This window comes from Ziziphus jujuba, chromosome 10, assembly GCF_031755915.1.
Source record: "Ziziphus jujuba cultivar Dongzao chromosome 10, ASM3175591v1".
Classification (NCBI taxonomy): domain Eukaryota; kingdom Viridiplantae; phylum Streptophyta; class Magnoliopsida; order Rosales; family Rhamnaceae; genus Ziziphus; species Ziziphus jujuba.
The window spans coordinates 7,775,357-7,789,620 of NC_083388.1; the positions used below are offsets into that span (position 1 = coordinate 7,775,357).

At 32.5% G+C, this 14,264-nt stretch overlaps 1 protein-coding gene across 1 annotated transcript; it reads right to left on the reverse strand.

Moving 5' to 3' along the window:
* Positions 1–235: 235 nt before the first annotated feature.
* Positions 236–1,570, reverse strand: LOC107413220 (uncharacterized). Its single transcript, XM_048468655.2, has 2 exons — positions 905–1,570; positions 236–310 (listed from the first exon to the last, which is right to left on the reverse strand). Exons 1-2 carry the CDS (start codon positions 1,568–1,570, stop codon positions 236–238), a joined length of 741 nt encoding a protein of 246 aa, XP_048324612.2.
* Between the last annotated feature and the right edge of the window lie 12,694 nt (positions 1,571–14,264).

Consider the following 14,264-nt stretch of genomic DNA (forward strand, 5'->3'; position numbering starts at 1 on the left):
AATAAATTCCATCAAGATCATTACATTATATGAAAATGTTCACACACACACACACACACACACACACACACACACACACACACACACACACACACAAAATTTATATATATATATATATATGCTTTAACACTTTTATTATATAGATATCTATACATATATATGCATATATAGTTGAGATCATAATGCATTCTCTTTCTTTTCTATCTTGTGATACATCCTTGGTTTCCTCATTTGATCAGTTTGAATCTCTAATGAAGGTATTGGTCAGAGTAGATTCTGGCTCAAAACAAGTTTGTAAAAGACTCAAAGCCTGCAATGAAAAACACTTTTAAAAGACTATATTAAGCGTAAATTGAAGGTTTAAAAAATGTGTATCAAACACACACTGAGGGGGCAATTAAAAGTAGCAATAGAGGCTGCTTAACAAGGTAATTAGCTTCTGGGTTGATACAATAACATCAATCATGACAAGTAGGAAATGGATTTGGCTTAATATCTTTTATATAATTTCGTAGTAAAGTTTTTAACTTGAAAAATGGAAATTACACATCGAGATAACTATATTTTACCCCCTCAATGACACTGCTTTTACATTTTGCCCACTATATTACAAAATCTATTACATTTCCCTGTGAGCTATTACATCATTTTTGGTTAAATCCAATCATGCATTTTGATAGACAAATTTGATAAAATCAAACATACACAACTCATTCAGTCTGTTTAGAAAATGTTCTATTCTACTTTTGAAGTAAGACTAATATTGCCAAATTTATTATAGAAAATTGCATGATTGGAATAATTAAATTGACAAAAATATAATAGTTCAGGAAGGCAATATAAGGGGTTTTATATGGTTTGGTGGGCAAAGTGCAAACAGTTGTATGGTGAAGGATGTAGCTACCTTTTCAAAAAGAGCTAAGAATATTAGTACGTATATGAAAAGCTTTAAGCTTATCTCCTCCTTGCCCACAAGCACAATTTGCTCCTCAATGTCATCAAAAGGTACCTTCAAGTCATTGAGAATGGAGAGGCCTAAGAAGGGTGACATAGGTCTTATTATCAGACTACTTGTCATTGTGAAAATTGCCTGTCCTGTTATAAATCCTCCACCATCTTCGTTATGAGATTTTGGATCCACAACTTTCAGTTCGGTTATCATTGTATTATTATCAGAAGGAATAAGATGTTTATCACTAGTAAAATATGAATTAGAGTGTACATATGCAAAATAATATGGAGGATGTGTGGCTTCCTTAATTCCTAATAAATCATTCTCATAACCAATACTAGAGGCAAGCTTAGGACTGACTAGCATTTCCTTGTGGTAATTGGACTTCAAGCATTGCTTATCAAGATCTTGTACACTCCTGTACAAGTGATCTATGCATCCGTTCAAAGAATTGCTACATTTTTGTTTCACAAAATGCCCAGGTGGAATGGTTAGGAAACTGAAGAGCAAATTAACAAAGTCTTTCTTTGCTTCTGCAAAACAAACTTTCTTCTTAGATTTGCTCACCATTAGCTTGATAGTAATCTTTCCATCTTGAACATTCTTCTCATCTTCCATTGGTATTCAATAGGTTTTCCTTGATCAAAATTTCTTACATTTAACTTGGTCGCTGGTTTATGCTTCAAAAGAGTTTCTGTCAATGGTGTTTTTGATACTAATGAGCACACTAGCAAATTCAAAACTTGAAAGAGGGTACAAGATTAGGTAGTGAAAAAACTAACTTAGAGATGGAAAAACACAATCTTTGACATTTAAAGAATTAAAATTTTGATGTACCTCACCAAAAATGTTCTTCTCAATGCTACTCCAATCCATAATTCCAAACCTGGAAAACAAAGGTAAGCTTGTTGCAGTGGACATGGACATCATTTGTAAATCATCACTGATTATGAATCTGCTCATCCCTTTGACAAATACGCCTCCATCTTTAGCACTAAAAGAAGGCGTTTCGACTCTCCTTTTGTCATAGATACATCTCCATCCATGAGTCTTCCACATCTATAAAGACAACCTTCGTAATGATGTAATTGCCCGAAACAATATGTGCTTTTGAAGTAGCCAAAGTACTTAGTAGTTTGTTGATCTATTTTAAGCTTCTGCTTACTACAATGAGATTCAGCATTATTACAGGGACTTAGCAACATCTGCTTGAATGCTCTAGAATGGAAATGCTTATCATCAATATTCTCAATGCTTTTGTATAAGTTGTTCATGCAACCTATCTCCACTGCTGATTTATTAGAGGAATGCCCGATAATTGTGTTAGAAAAATATATGAAAGAATATATATGTAAATACATGTGGATAAAATAAAATTAGTGTAAACAAAATACAGGAAATTAAGTAATGTAAATTAGAACCTGTATGTCCTTGTTAATGGTGATTTACTTTTTGGAAACTTAACCAAGGCATGTGTAGTACCACAGTCTCCTTAAAATAATTTTTGCCCACCACTAGTGCAGATGTTTTCTGACGGTTGTCTTCCAGGATATAATGGAAGCACAGATCTCAGCCATGGCACCTCCAAGATCTAACCCTGCAAAACTTTTGTATACCTTCGCTTTACCACACATTATGAAACTCAATCTTTTTTCTTTATTTTCAAAAATATGCTATCTTCTCTCTTTTTTCACGTTGTTCCTCAAAAACTATTTCTCTCTGTAAAACACTTTCAACTGACAAGAACGTGTATGCATGAAATTCTCAACACCCAGATTTTTATTTTATTCAAAAACATATTTTTTCCAAAATCAAACCATAAGGGAAAAACTTGGGCCCACCAATTAAGACTTAAACCCAACAAGCCCGTTAAGAAAATCATTCACACTAGGCTCATTAAGGAAAAACTATTACAATCCCCCACACCAATGATTTGACTACTAGGAATAATGTATGACTGTGGTGGTAAAGCTCTGCAGTTGGAACCTGCATAGGATAGTAGATGTTACTCTTTGAACCTTCCTTTGTGAGGCTATCTCTAGTTTTCTAATTAATGGTAGATGCGATATCTTTGAACCATTTCATCGTTTTTGTAAATGACAACATAGCTCACACATGATTCCTTCCTGGTACACTTCAGTTCTCACTGTTGTGCTCATTTTGGCCTTAAACACCTCTCTGATTCTGTGAGAGTTTTAAAGAGTAACGCCTTTAATAATTCTTCTCTGAAGTGGTTACTCTTCTCTTTTACATAGGTGATTCCTATTACCATAGTAATCAGCATGACTATGCATAGATTACCAAACAAACACCAATAGGAATCATTAAAAGTATATTTTATGCTTAACCTTCATCTATCACTGTTTCATTATAGGAATGGGCAGAGGATTAACCCCCACAGTAATCCATACTAGTTTTTTCAATTGCTTTCTCCTATTGAACCTAATCTTGGGATCTCCAGTCAACTAGGTTGGATTTCTATCATATTGACTTTACTCACGGGTTTTAATTCCATTTTCCTCAATGACTTCTCAACTAAGTCTCTATTTAACCCTTTGGTTAGCGGATCCACAATATTATCTTTCGCCTTTACATAGTCTATTGAGATAACTCCAGTTGAGAATAACTGTCCAATGGACTTGTGTCTCCGACATATGTGTTTAGAATTTTCATTATACGTAATATCTTATGCCTTGCCAATCGCAGATTGACTATCACAATGTAAACTTATTGCTGGTATAGATTTAGGCCACCTCAGAATATCCTCTAAAAATTGGAGTAGCCATTTTTCCTCTTCACCACGTTTACCTAATGCGATGAGCTCAGATTCCATCGTGGATGACTTCCATGTCACAGCTGCACCCGTAATGTGAATACATAGCCACTAATGAACTTTGAATCCTTGATATCTGATATCCAATTTGCATCACTGTATCCTTCTAATACAGCAGGATATCTTGTATAGTGCAATCTATAATCATGAGTATATCGTACGTATCTTAGTACTCTAATGATTCATTTCCAATGTTCTTCATTTAGATTACTCATGTATCTACTCAGTCTACTTATAACATAGGCTATGTCTAGTCTAGTATAATTCATCAAGTACATCAGACTTCTAATCACCCTTGCATATTTCACTTGAGATACACTCTCTCCTTTATTTTTTGGATAAGTGTAAACTCATATCTATGGGTGTCTGGCTATACTAGTATCATCTTTACTAATTTAACCAGTATTTTACCTACATAATGCGTTTGACTAATAATGATTTCATTAGAAGTCATCGTGATTTTTATTCCTAAAATCACATCAGTAAGCCCCATATCTTTCATGTTAAATTTGAATTTTAATATGGCTTTTGTAGTTCGAACCATACTGTCATCACTACCCACAATGAGTATGTCATCTACATACAAATAAAGAATGACATATCCATTTTCTGTATCTTTTACATAGATACACTTGTCACACTCATTTATCTTAAACCTATCATCTGGCATGATACCATCAAATTTTTGATGCCATTACTTTGGACCTTGTTTGAGTCCATACAAGGACTTCACCAGTCTACAGGTTTTCTTCTCTTGTCCTGGTGTGGAGAAATACTCAGGTTGTTCCATGTAGATCTCTTCATCTAGATCTCCATTAAGAAAGGCTATTTTAACATCCATTTGATATACTTCAAGATCCCACAATACAGCGATTGCCAGTACCATCCTTATGGAATTTGTCCTCATTACTGGATAATAAGTATCAAAATAATCTCGGCCTTCTTGTTGCGTGTATCATTTAATTACAACCCTTGCCTTGTATTTATCTATTGATCCATTTGCCTTCATCTTCCTTTTAAAAATCCATTTGTAACCCAAAGGTTTACAACCTAGAGGAAGATCTACTAACTCCTAGGTGTGATTCTGCAAGATGGAATCAATCTCACTTTTTATGGTTTTTTTTTCATAAATTTTCTTCAGGAGAGTTTACTGCTTCTTGGAACCTTTGAGGTTCACGTTCTAGCATACAAGCAAGAAAATCCGGACCAAAGGATTTTTCTGTTCTTACTCTTTTGCTGTCTCAGATCAGCCTCAATCTCAACTTCATTCTCCTGTTCCTGATCACTATCATGATTATCATCACTGATAGTATTGTATGTTCATTTAGACGAACTCAGTCCTTTTTGACACTTATATGGAAAAATGTATTCAAAAAATGATGCATTTCTCGATTTTATTATCATATTCTTGTGTATATCAGGAATTTCTGACCTATACATGAGAAACCGATATGCACTACTATTTTATGCATATCTTATCAAGATGCAATCAACTTTTTTGGGACCTATCTTCACTTTTTTTTTAGAATAGGTACCATTACTTTGGTTAGACACCCCCATACTTGTAAGTATTGATAAGAAGGTTATCTTCCTTTCCATAGCTCATAGGGTGTCTTCACCTAATCCTTCTAAGACACCATATTTAAAAGTTCATTTTCCGACAAAATAGCTTCCCCCCACAAGTTCTGAGATAATCCAGAACTTATCAGCATTGCATTCATCATTTCTTTCAAAGTATGATTTCGGCCACACCATTTGCCTATGGTGAATATGGTGGAATAACTTCATGTCTAACACCATGTTGAGCACAATACTCACCAAATGGTATTACATACTCGCCACCTCGATCACTTTTTATTACTTTTATCTTTTTGTTGAGTTGGTTTTCAACTTCCATTTTATAGAGAATAAATTTCTCTATTGCCTCATCTTTGCTCTAAAGCAAGTAGACATAGTAATATTTCATGCTATCATCAATAAATGTGATAAAATACTTATTACCACCTTCGGTCGATTCAAATTTCAAATCACATACATCACTATGTATTAAATCCAAAGGTTCAGTCTTTCTTTCAATTGTTTGATATGATAACGTCGTTGATTTTGCCTCTACACAAATTTCATGCTTATGTTTAGAATTAATTTCAAACGTGGGAATATGATTCAAGTTAATTAACCTCCATAGAGAATTAAAATTAACATGACCTAGTCTACCATGCCACAAAATGGAAGACTTAAGCAAGCAAATAGAAGAAGTATTACTTTTATTAATATCCCTTGGTTTTACAATAATTGCATTTAGTTTAAACAAACCATTGACTACATAGCCTTTTCCCACAAACATTTCACATTTGGACAAAATAACCTTATCTGACTCAAACACTAAGTGAAAACCATGTTTGCATAGCAACAATCCAGATACCAGATTCTTACAAATGTCTGGAACATACAACACATTGTTCAGAGTCAGTTCCTTCCTAGAGGTCATTTTCAGGACTATTTAGCCCTCCTTTTGGATTTCGGATGTGGTGAAATTCCCACTGAACAACTTCTCACCATTTTTAATTGGTTCGAAGGAGGTGAATAAATTCTTATTAGAACATATGTGATGGGTCGCGCCAGTATCAATCCACCATTCTTTAGGATTTGATCCCACCAAGTTCACCTTAAAGACAATAGCGCTAAGGTCAATCTTATCAACCTTTCGAGCGATGTGCTCCATCATTTGCATTTCTTTATTCTTCTTTCTTTTCGAAAATCTACATTCCACCACTTTGTGACCAATCTTATCACAATTAAAGCATTTGCTTTGAAACTTGGCCTTCTTGGAGATTCCTCCTTTAGGCCCCAACTTGGAATCTCTTCTAATTTTCATCTTATTCTTGGAGCTTTAACCGTGCTCCACAATATTAGCCTTCACCATAGCTTTCAAAGATCATTAATTAGATCTCTTATTATCATCTTTGATACGAAGCTTTCCAATAAGAGCCTCCGTATCCATTTCCTTTCTCTTGTGCTTGAGATAATTCCTAAAGTCTCCTTAACTAGGAGGTAGCTTCTCAATCATAGTAGGTACTTGAAAGGCTTCATTAATTATTATTACTTCAGTAAGAAGTTCTTGAGTAAGCACTTGCAACTCATGTACTTGACTTATCAATAGCTTTGAATCCACCATCACGTAGTCCAAGAATCGACCTACAATAAACTTTCCAGATCCCGCATTCTCAATTTTGTATTTGCAGTTCAAAGTTTTCCACAGCTTTTTGCTGACTTTGTACCACAGTACTCTATATAAAAAGCATTAGATAGGCCATTTTTTACGTAACTCTGACATAAATAATTGGAATGCTTCCATGCATCCACTGCCATGAGTGTCTTTTTATCATTCTTCTCATTACTTGATGGTGCATCTTCAAGCAAAAAACCTTGCAAGGTTCAGTGTCGTCAAGTAGAACAAAATCTTCTATTGCCACCTCTTAAAGTGTGCTTCATTGAACTTCTTTGGTCTCTTTACATGATTTGCAGGAGGAGACAATTAAATCACAGGAGTTTGGTGGGCATAGTCACATTGTCTTCACTTGCCATTTCTGTAAAAATCACAAAACCAAAAATCAATTAGTTGTCATTTTTTATCTCAACAAACTAGTTATAATCAATTTCAATAGGAAAACACAAAAAATGTGATTTTATAGTTCTATATACACTATAAAATTTCTGTATATACCCATAAAATTACTGTATACACTCACAAAATTACTTTATACACCCACTAGCTAACATCACCAAAATTACATAATAATGACATCATCGTTGATGTCATGCTGATGTGTTATTGTGCTGATGTGGTAGTTAGTTGACGTGTCATTGCGATGTGGCACCCACATGCTGACATGGCATGCAACATGTCATCATCATGATGACGTGGCACCTACCACATGTCAGCAGTGCTTGCATGGAGCCTGCCACATGGCATCATATGTTGACGTGGCTGTCGATGCATCACGGGCTAGAGGATGACACTTGTCACCTAGCAGAATCTGACACATGGCATATGCCAGAGGCAGACTCATGTCACCCCTTCATAACTCGACACATGGCATCATGATTGGATGACACATGGCCTTGCCACTGTGTGCTATGTCACCTTGCCAACGTGCGTCACTTGTCATTGTCTAGGTGCGCCGCATGGTACCACTTGTATCGTGACATGTGGCGCCCATAAAACAATTGGGTGTGGTTTCTAACGGGCCAAGTTTCTATTGGGCTTGGGTCTTGGGCTGAACAATAGTCTGTTCTAACCACGGACCGGGCTTTCAAACTAGGTCAGAACTAACAAAATTTAATTTCAAGCCTACTAACCCAGAGTCCCACCCTTACTTGTTTTTCTGACCTGTTTACCCGTTCCTCTCCTCCGACACATCTTCAACCTCCAGCCGGATCGATTTTGAATCGTTTTCTTGGTAAACGAGTTAGCTGACGAGGTTGTAAATTTTCAATTATTTTCCATTGTTCCAGCCATGGAAAACGATTAGAAAACCACCAAACTATTCATATACTCATGGCCAATTGATTTATGAAATTTTTTTTTGATATAACAATAAACACATATGCCCCAAAAATTTAAAGCCACATAATTTTTTTCTTTTTTTCCCCCAAAACTGAAATAAACAAATATATAAAATCATGGGCATGTAATTTTTTGTTAAAAACAAATTTGATAAAACAAAATTATGCAAATGCCCAATCACAAATTCGTATTCACGAGTATGAAGGAAATAATTCTTTTGTTCTTTTTTTCTCCAAAACACACAATTCACATACAATATCGAAAATTTAACAACAAATATATATAAACAGATAAATAAATCCACATATATATACATAATGGATTCGTCTTAAGATTGTTAGGAAAATATAAGAAAGAATATATATGGAAATACGTGTGGATAAAATAAAATTAATGTAAACAAATACAGGAAATTAAACAATCTAAATTAGAACTTGTATGTCTTTGTTAACGGTGATTTGCTTTTTGGAAACTTGATTAAGGCCTATGTGGTACCATAGTCTCCTTAAGATGATTTCCGCCCACCACCAATGCAAATGTTTTCCGATGTTCATCTCCCAGGATACAACAGAAGCACAGATCTCAGACCTGGCACCTCCAAGATCTAACCTTGCGAACCTTCTGTATACCTTTCCTTTACCACACACTATGAAACTCAATCTTTTTTCTCTATTTTAAAAAATATGCTCCCTTCTCTCTTTTTTCACGTTGTTCCTCAAAAACTATTTCTCTCTGTAAAACACTTTCAACTGACCAGAATGTGTATGCATGAAACTCATCAACACCCAGATTCTTATTTTATTCAAAAACATATTTTTCTCAAAATCAAACCGTAAGGGAAAAACTTAGGCCCACCAATTAAGACTTAAACCCAACAAGCCCCTTAAGAAAATCATTCACACTAGGCCCATTAAGGAAAAACTATTACAAATTGTTCCCATAGGAATTGTCAAAACACTAAAGAGAATATCAACCAAATCTTCATCAGACTCGACTTTTCTTCTCCTTGTCCACCAAAACCTCCATGCTAATTTCACCATCAACTTGTTTATTAGCCATGGATTATATGAAAGCTTGAAAGTTTGAAACACCAATTTGTTTTCCTTTTGGATTTGATCAGCTTCAGAGAGCAGCTGGCACTGCCAAAAACAGAGATTATGTCTAATTAAAACAAGGGATTTCCATAAGATTTTTTAGATATGATTTTTTGTTATAGTTACAGATAATTACATTCTCAATAGAGGAAAACAATTCTGATTGCTAAGTTAAAGTCCATTATAAGGTCTAAGGTAACAAGGAAAAACAGGAAAAAAAAAAAAAAGCATTTAGAGTAAACTATCAGAAATGATATCATCAAGAATTATGTAGAGGGACTATCAGTGACAACATCTATAGCTGTCAAATCATTTTTATGATTTGATGATTATGGATGATTGTTCTCACAATCTTTTTTCTCAAGTCTCTTACCATATCAAAACCAAATAAATTATTTTATTATTGTCAATTGATAAGTCAATCAACCTACATACCAATGAAGTTTCAAACTTCAGATAAAAAATATATAATCCATAAAATAGCAAGAGGAAATTCATTTATTTCTTCAATAAATGTTGTAAAATATTAAAAAGAAAAAAGAAGCAGCATTTCTTTTTTGGGTCCCTCCAGAAAACGGGCACAAATTTACATAGTATAAAGGACATAAATCATAAGAAATTAATAAATATAATGATGACAACTTCAGCTAAAAAATAAAACTAAAAATATGGTGATGATCTAGATTCTAGGGAGCAATATATGTCCGTGAACTCTTTCAGGTATAGCCAATTCAAGGAAGAAAAAACTCCATATATAAATTTACAAATCAAGCATATTAAATTAAGCTACTTAAGAGAGGACCTTGTTTTTCATAAAACCTCAGTAAAATGAGTAAGTAAAAAAAATGTGCTACCGAATAGAGGACCATTTTCGAAATTCACTCTAGCCCATACCTGGGATTGGTAAACAAATGCCTGACGCAGATTATGAATATAAATAAGAAAAAGAAGAATATATATTTTGAACATAAATTAAGTAAGGGCCATTTGGGTTTTTTGCATAAAGGCAAAGGTGCAAGTGTCAACATCTACTTTGGAAAAAGAAAGAACTTAACCGCGAAGAAAACATAAAGGCAAAGGTGCAAGTCAATATTGGTCAAGCTTTTCTCTTGTTCTTTTTTTTTTTTTTTGTATAATTAAAAAAATTTCTTTTTATATTAAAAAAGAAATTGAAATGAAAACATCTACCAAAATGCATACACTAATATCTACATTTACAATATATATATACACACACTAAAAGAAATTTTACGGTGCAGACGGTTCGCATAATGTTTTGGTATGGATTTCAGTATTACCAATGATTTTTGAATAAATTATCATCAATATTCATTTTTGTGTGATAGTATTGATGATGATTCAATAAAAAATCGTCAATAATACTGAAGTCCGCATGATAAAAAGATGTAAATATCTGTACCATAGACAGACTTTATATACTAATATCTATGTTAAACTTATATGGTGAAATTGACACCAGCTCTTAAAATGCATGTAGTAAGAGAAAATAAAAATACCATATTACAAAATAGTAATGTCTTGATCATCTTCAATATTATATATAACATTTGAAATGATACTGTTAAATATGTTACATTTCCTAACAAATTTATATATATATATATATAGTAGTCAATATTAAAATATGATAATAACTTTTTGTATGATTGTGTTCTTTTTTTATTTTTATTTTTTTGTTTTATAAATATGATAGTGTTCATTAAAGATTGTTTAAGGTGAATTGGCCACAATTTTTAGAGTTTGTTGCAATGTTTGCAGTAGCTAGTAGGTAACCTACCTGTAGTATGAAGAACATCGATTTTATTTATTTTTACTTTTTAAAAAAAACCATTAGACAGATGCTCCAAAACAATAAAATCATTATTTTCTCAAACAACTATCTTAGTTCGAATCATTACACCTCTAATATATATAAATTATCATGTATTCTATGTAGAGAAATAAAGGAAAAATACATAAAACCATCCTAAAATTTCAATAAAGTTGCACTCTACTCCCCAAAACTTTTTTCATTGCAGCGTCCTCCTTAAACTTTGACATAATATCAATTTGCTCCCTTTTAAACTCTTTTTTTTTTTTTTTTTTAAAATTAGAAATTTGCAAAATTAATTAGATAATGATAAAATTGCTTGTTTATATTAATAAAATGAATAGTGCTACATGTAGCAGATTGTTTACCAAAAATATTTATCAAATGATATGCATTCATTTATTATTAGTGAAATATCAATATAACCTATATAAAGATGAGTGAATATAAAAAACAAGTCAATTAAATATTATTACATTATTTGGTACCATTTCCGTAACTCTAGCATTAATATAATAAAATGTGTCTTATTTTGATCAAATTTAATAAAAAATAAAAGATAAATAAGGAGAGTATATTTTTTTTGGTTTACCTTTCTAGCAACTTTTTTTTAAAAAAAGTTTGGTAGAAGACATTTTTTATTAATATAAGCAAGCAATTTTAAAACTAGCCAATCAATTTTGTCAAATTCTAACAAGAAAATTTAAAAATGGAGCAAAATGATTTTATGTCAAAGTTAAGAGGAGACAATGCTAAAATAAAATTGTTTAGAGAGCAAATTGAAACTTGAGTGAAAGCTCAGCCGGCACTATGTAATTTTTCCAAAAAAGAAAATGGAAGGGTACAAAGACTAACACACTCAAGAAATGATAAAAATAAAAAATAAAATGAAATAAAAACTCGGCCCTATACTCTGTAATTTCAGATTACTTTTTTATTTTGTTTGAAATAAAACTTAGATAGACATGCTTAGTAGTTAACCTAAAAAATAAATGTTGAAATAAAATATTGTGAGGAACCATAAAAATGCGGTAAAACAAATATTTGAAAGATGTCACAAGTTTATTAATTACCATCCGTATCAGAGACAAGAATTTACGTTGTTTCAATAATCTTTATGCTACCAATAAAAATAGTTGCCTTATGAAAGAGTTTTCTAAAACGGACATAAAAATTGGTTTCACAAAATAAAAAAAAAAAAAAAATAAATCAACAAAAGTTGGCAAAGCTGTTATGTTAGCATATACACTCGTTTTCTGTACAAAGAATTATTATTCTTATTGAAAAGAAAGTTTCATTTTATTTTAAAATATTCCCTATTTTTGTTCACTAAAAAAAAAAAAAATATTATTTTTTATTTGTTGCCTGTTACAGTAGTTATATAAAATACTTACTCTAAACATATGTAAATGACAGATCGCATTTATCATAATTGTACAAATATAATCCTATTCTATCATATTTTAATGCTTTTTTTTGGGACAAATCATCATAATCTTTTATCTTTTTTTAGTCAATAAAAAATGAATGCTTAGATTTCATAAAATATTTAAAAAAGTTTATACCGAATCTGGAAATTGGACTTTTTAATTATTAATATAGCTAATATAAGATGATTAGTTAAAAAAGTTTGTGTTGGATTCCTAGAGGCAAATTGAGATCTATTACTTCTATGGAAATAAAAAATATATATCTAAATATATCAAGCACAAGCTAGTTATGAAATTATGAAGAGGTCACGCATGGTCGATGAAGTAAACAGACATCTGTCTTTTTTTCTTCTTCCACTTTAGTTGAAACAGTCAATCCAAAAATTTGTCATTGAATTTACATAAAGATTGCTTAAAGATTTGGCTAGATAAAATAATTAAATACTACCAAATATCTCATCAGAGAAAATTATGCATGGCGTATGTCCTTGCACGAATAAACAAGGTTTGCACTGCCTGCCCCTTTAGTTAGATCAACAAATTAAATAATTACAAAGTTGGGGACACTGAGAACCATAACAAAGAACCATTAACATAAGTTATGACTTAAGCAAAAACACATCAGTTTTCACATTTTAAAATTATGAGCAGAATCCGGAACAAAAGAAGCCACTAGAAGACACAGAGCCTGAATGCAATTGGGACAAAAAGTTAACCAAATCAAAATCAAATTCAAACAAATAAAAGTGCTAGTGAAATATAATTAACTGATATCGAATGCAAATTAGTGGCCAGAACGTTGAGATGAAGGAATTAGGACATCAGGATAAGTAACAAATCAAATGTAATAATTAAAGCAGAAAGAAGGAAACACAGAATGAGCTTCATTATGGAACAATTATATTTTGCAAAGAATTGGTTAAGTGAAAATGTAAATGAGATTAAAGCTTTACACATTTATATATGGAAGTATCAAAGTATAAACTCACTTGTCTAACAAAAAATGATTGAAAATATTATTCATTATTCAAAACACTCAAATTAACTAGTTTTAATTCTTATAATATGATAGCTTGCGTACCTCTTGCTTGCCAACATGAACAACTTTCACCTCAATATCAGTTAAAGGTACCTTTAACTCACTGAGGATGGAAATGATAAAGGCAGGTCTTGTGATATCAGACTGTCTGCCACTTTGAACAATGCATGTCCTTTTAGAAACCCATCCTTACTAGTGCTATATTTGGGATCCATGACACTAGTGAGTACTAGAGCTTTGGATGCAAATTTTCAGCAGAGACATTTAGCACATTGTACAATGAAAGACAAGCATCTCCAATCAAAGTCGCATATGAGAGGCTTCCTCAATACCTATAAGACCATTTTGATAGCCACAACCTGGTGCAAGCATGGGACTGACAAGCATTTTCTCTTGGCATTTCGACTTCAAGCATTGTTCATCATCAAGTTCCACTCATTCTTGTACAAATGATCTATGCATCCTGTCAATGATAAGGTAATCCATTTAGAAAAGGAAAGAAAGGACAGAGGCATGCG

Bases quoted from the DNA above. Each gene is read 5' to 3' on its own strand.
- LOC107413220 (XM_048468655.2), bottom strand. From the start codon at position 1,570: ATGGAAGATGAGAAGAATGTTCAAGATGGAAAGATTACTATCAAGCTA. The intron at 311-904 runs GTAGCTACATCC...TTTTCATTGCAG, and splicing joins TCTTAGCTCTTTTTGAAAAG to GCTTTGAGTCTTTTACAAAC.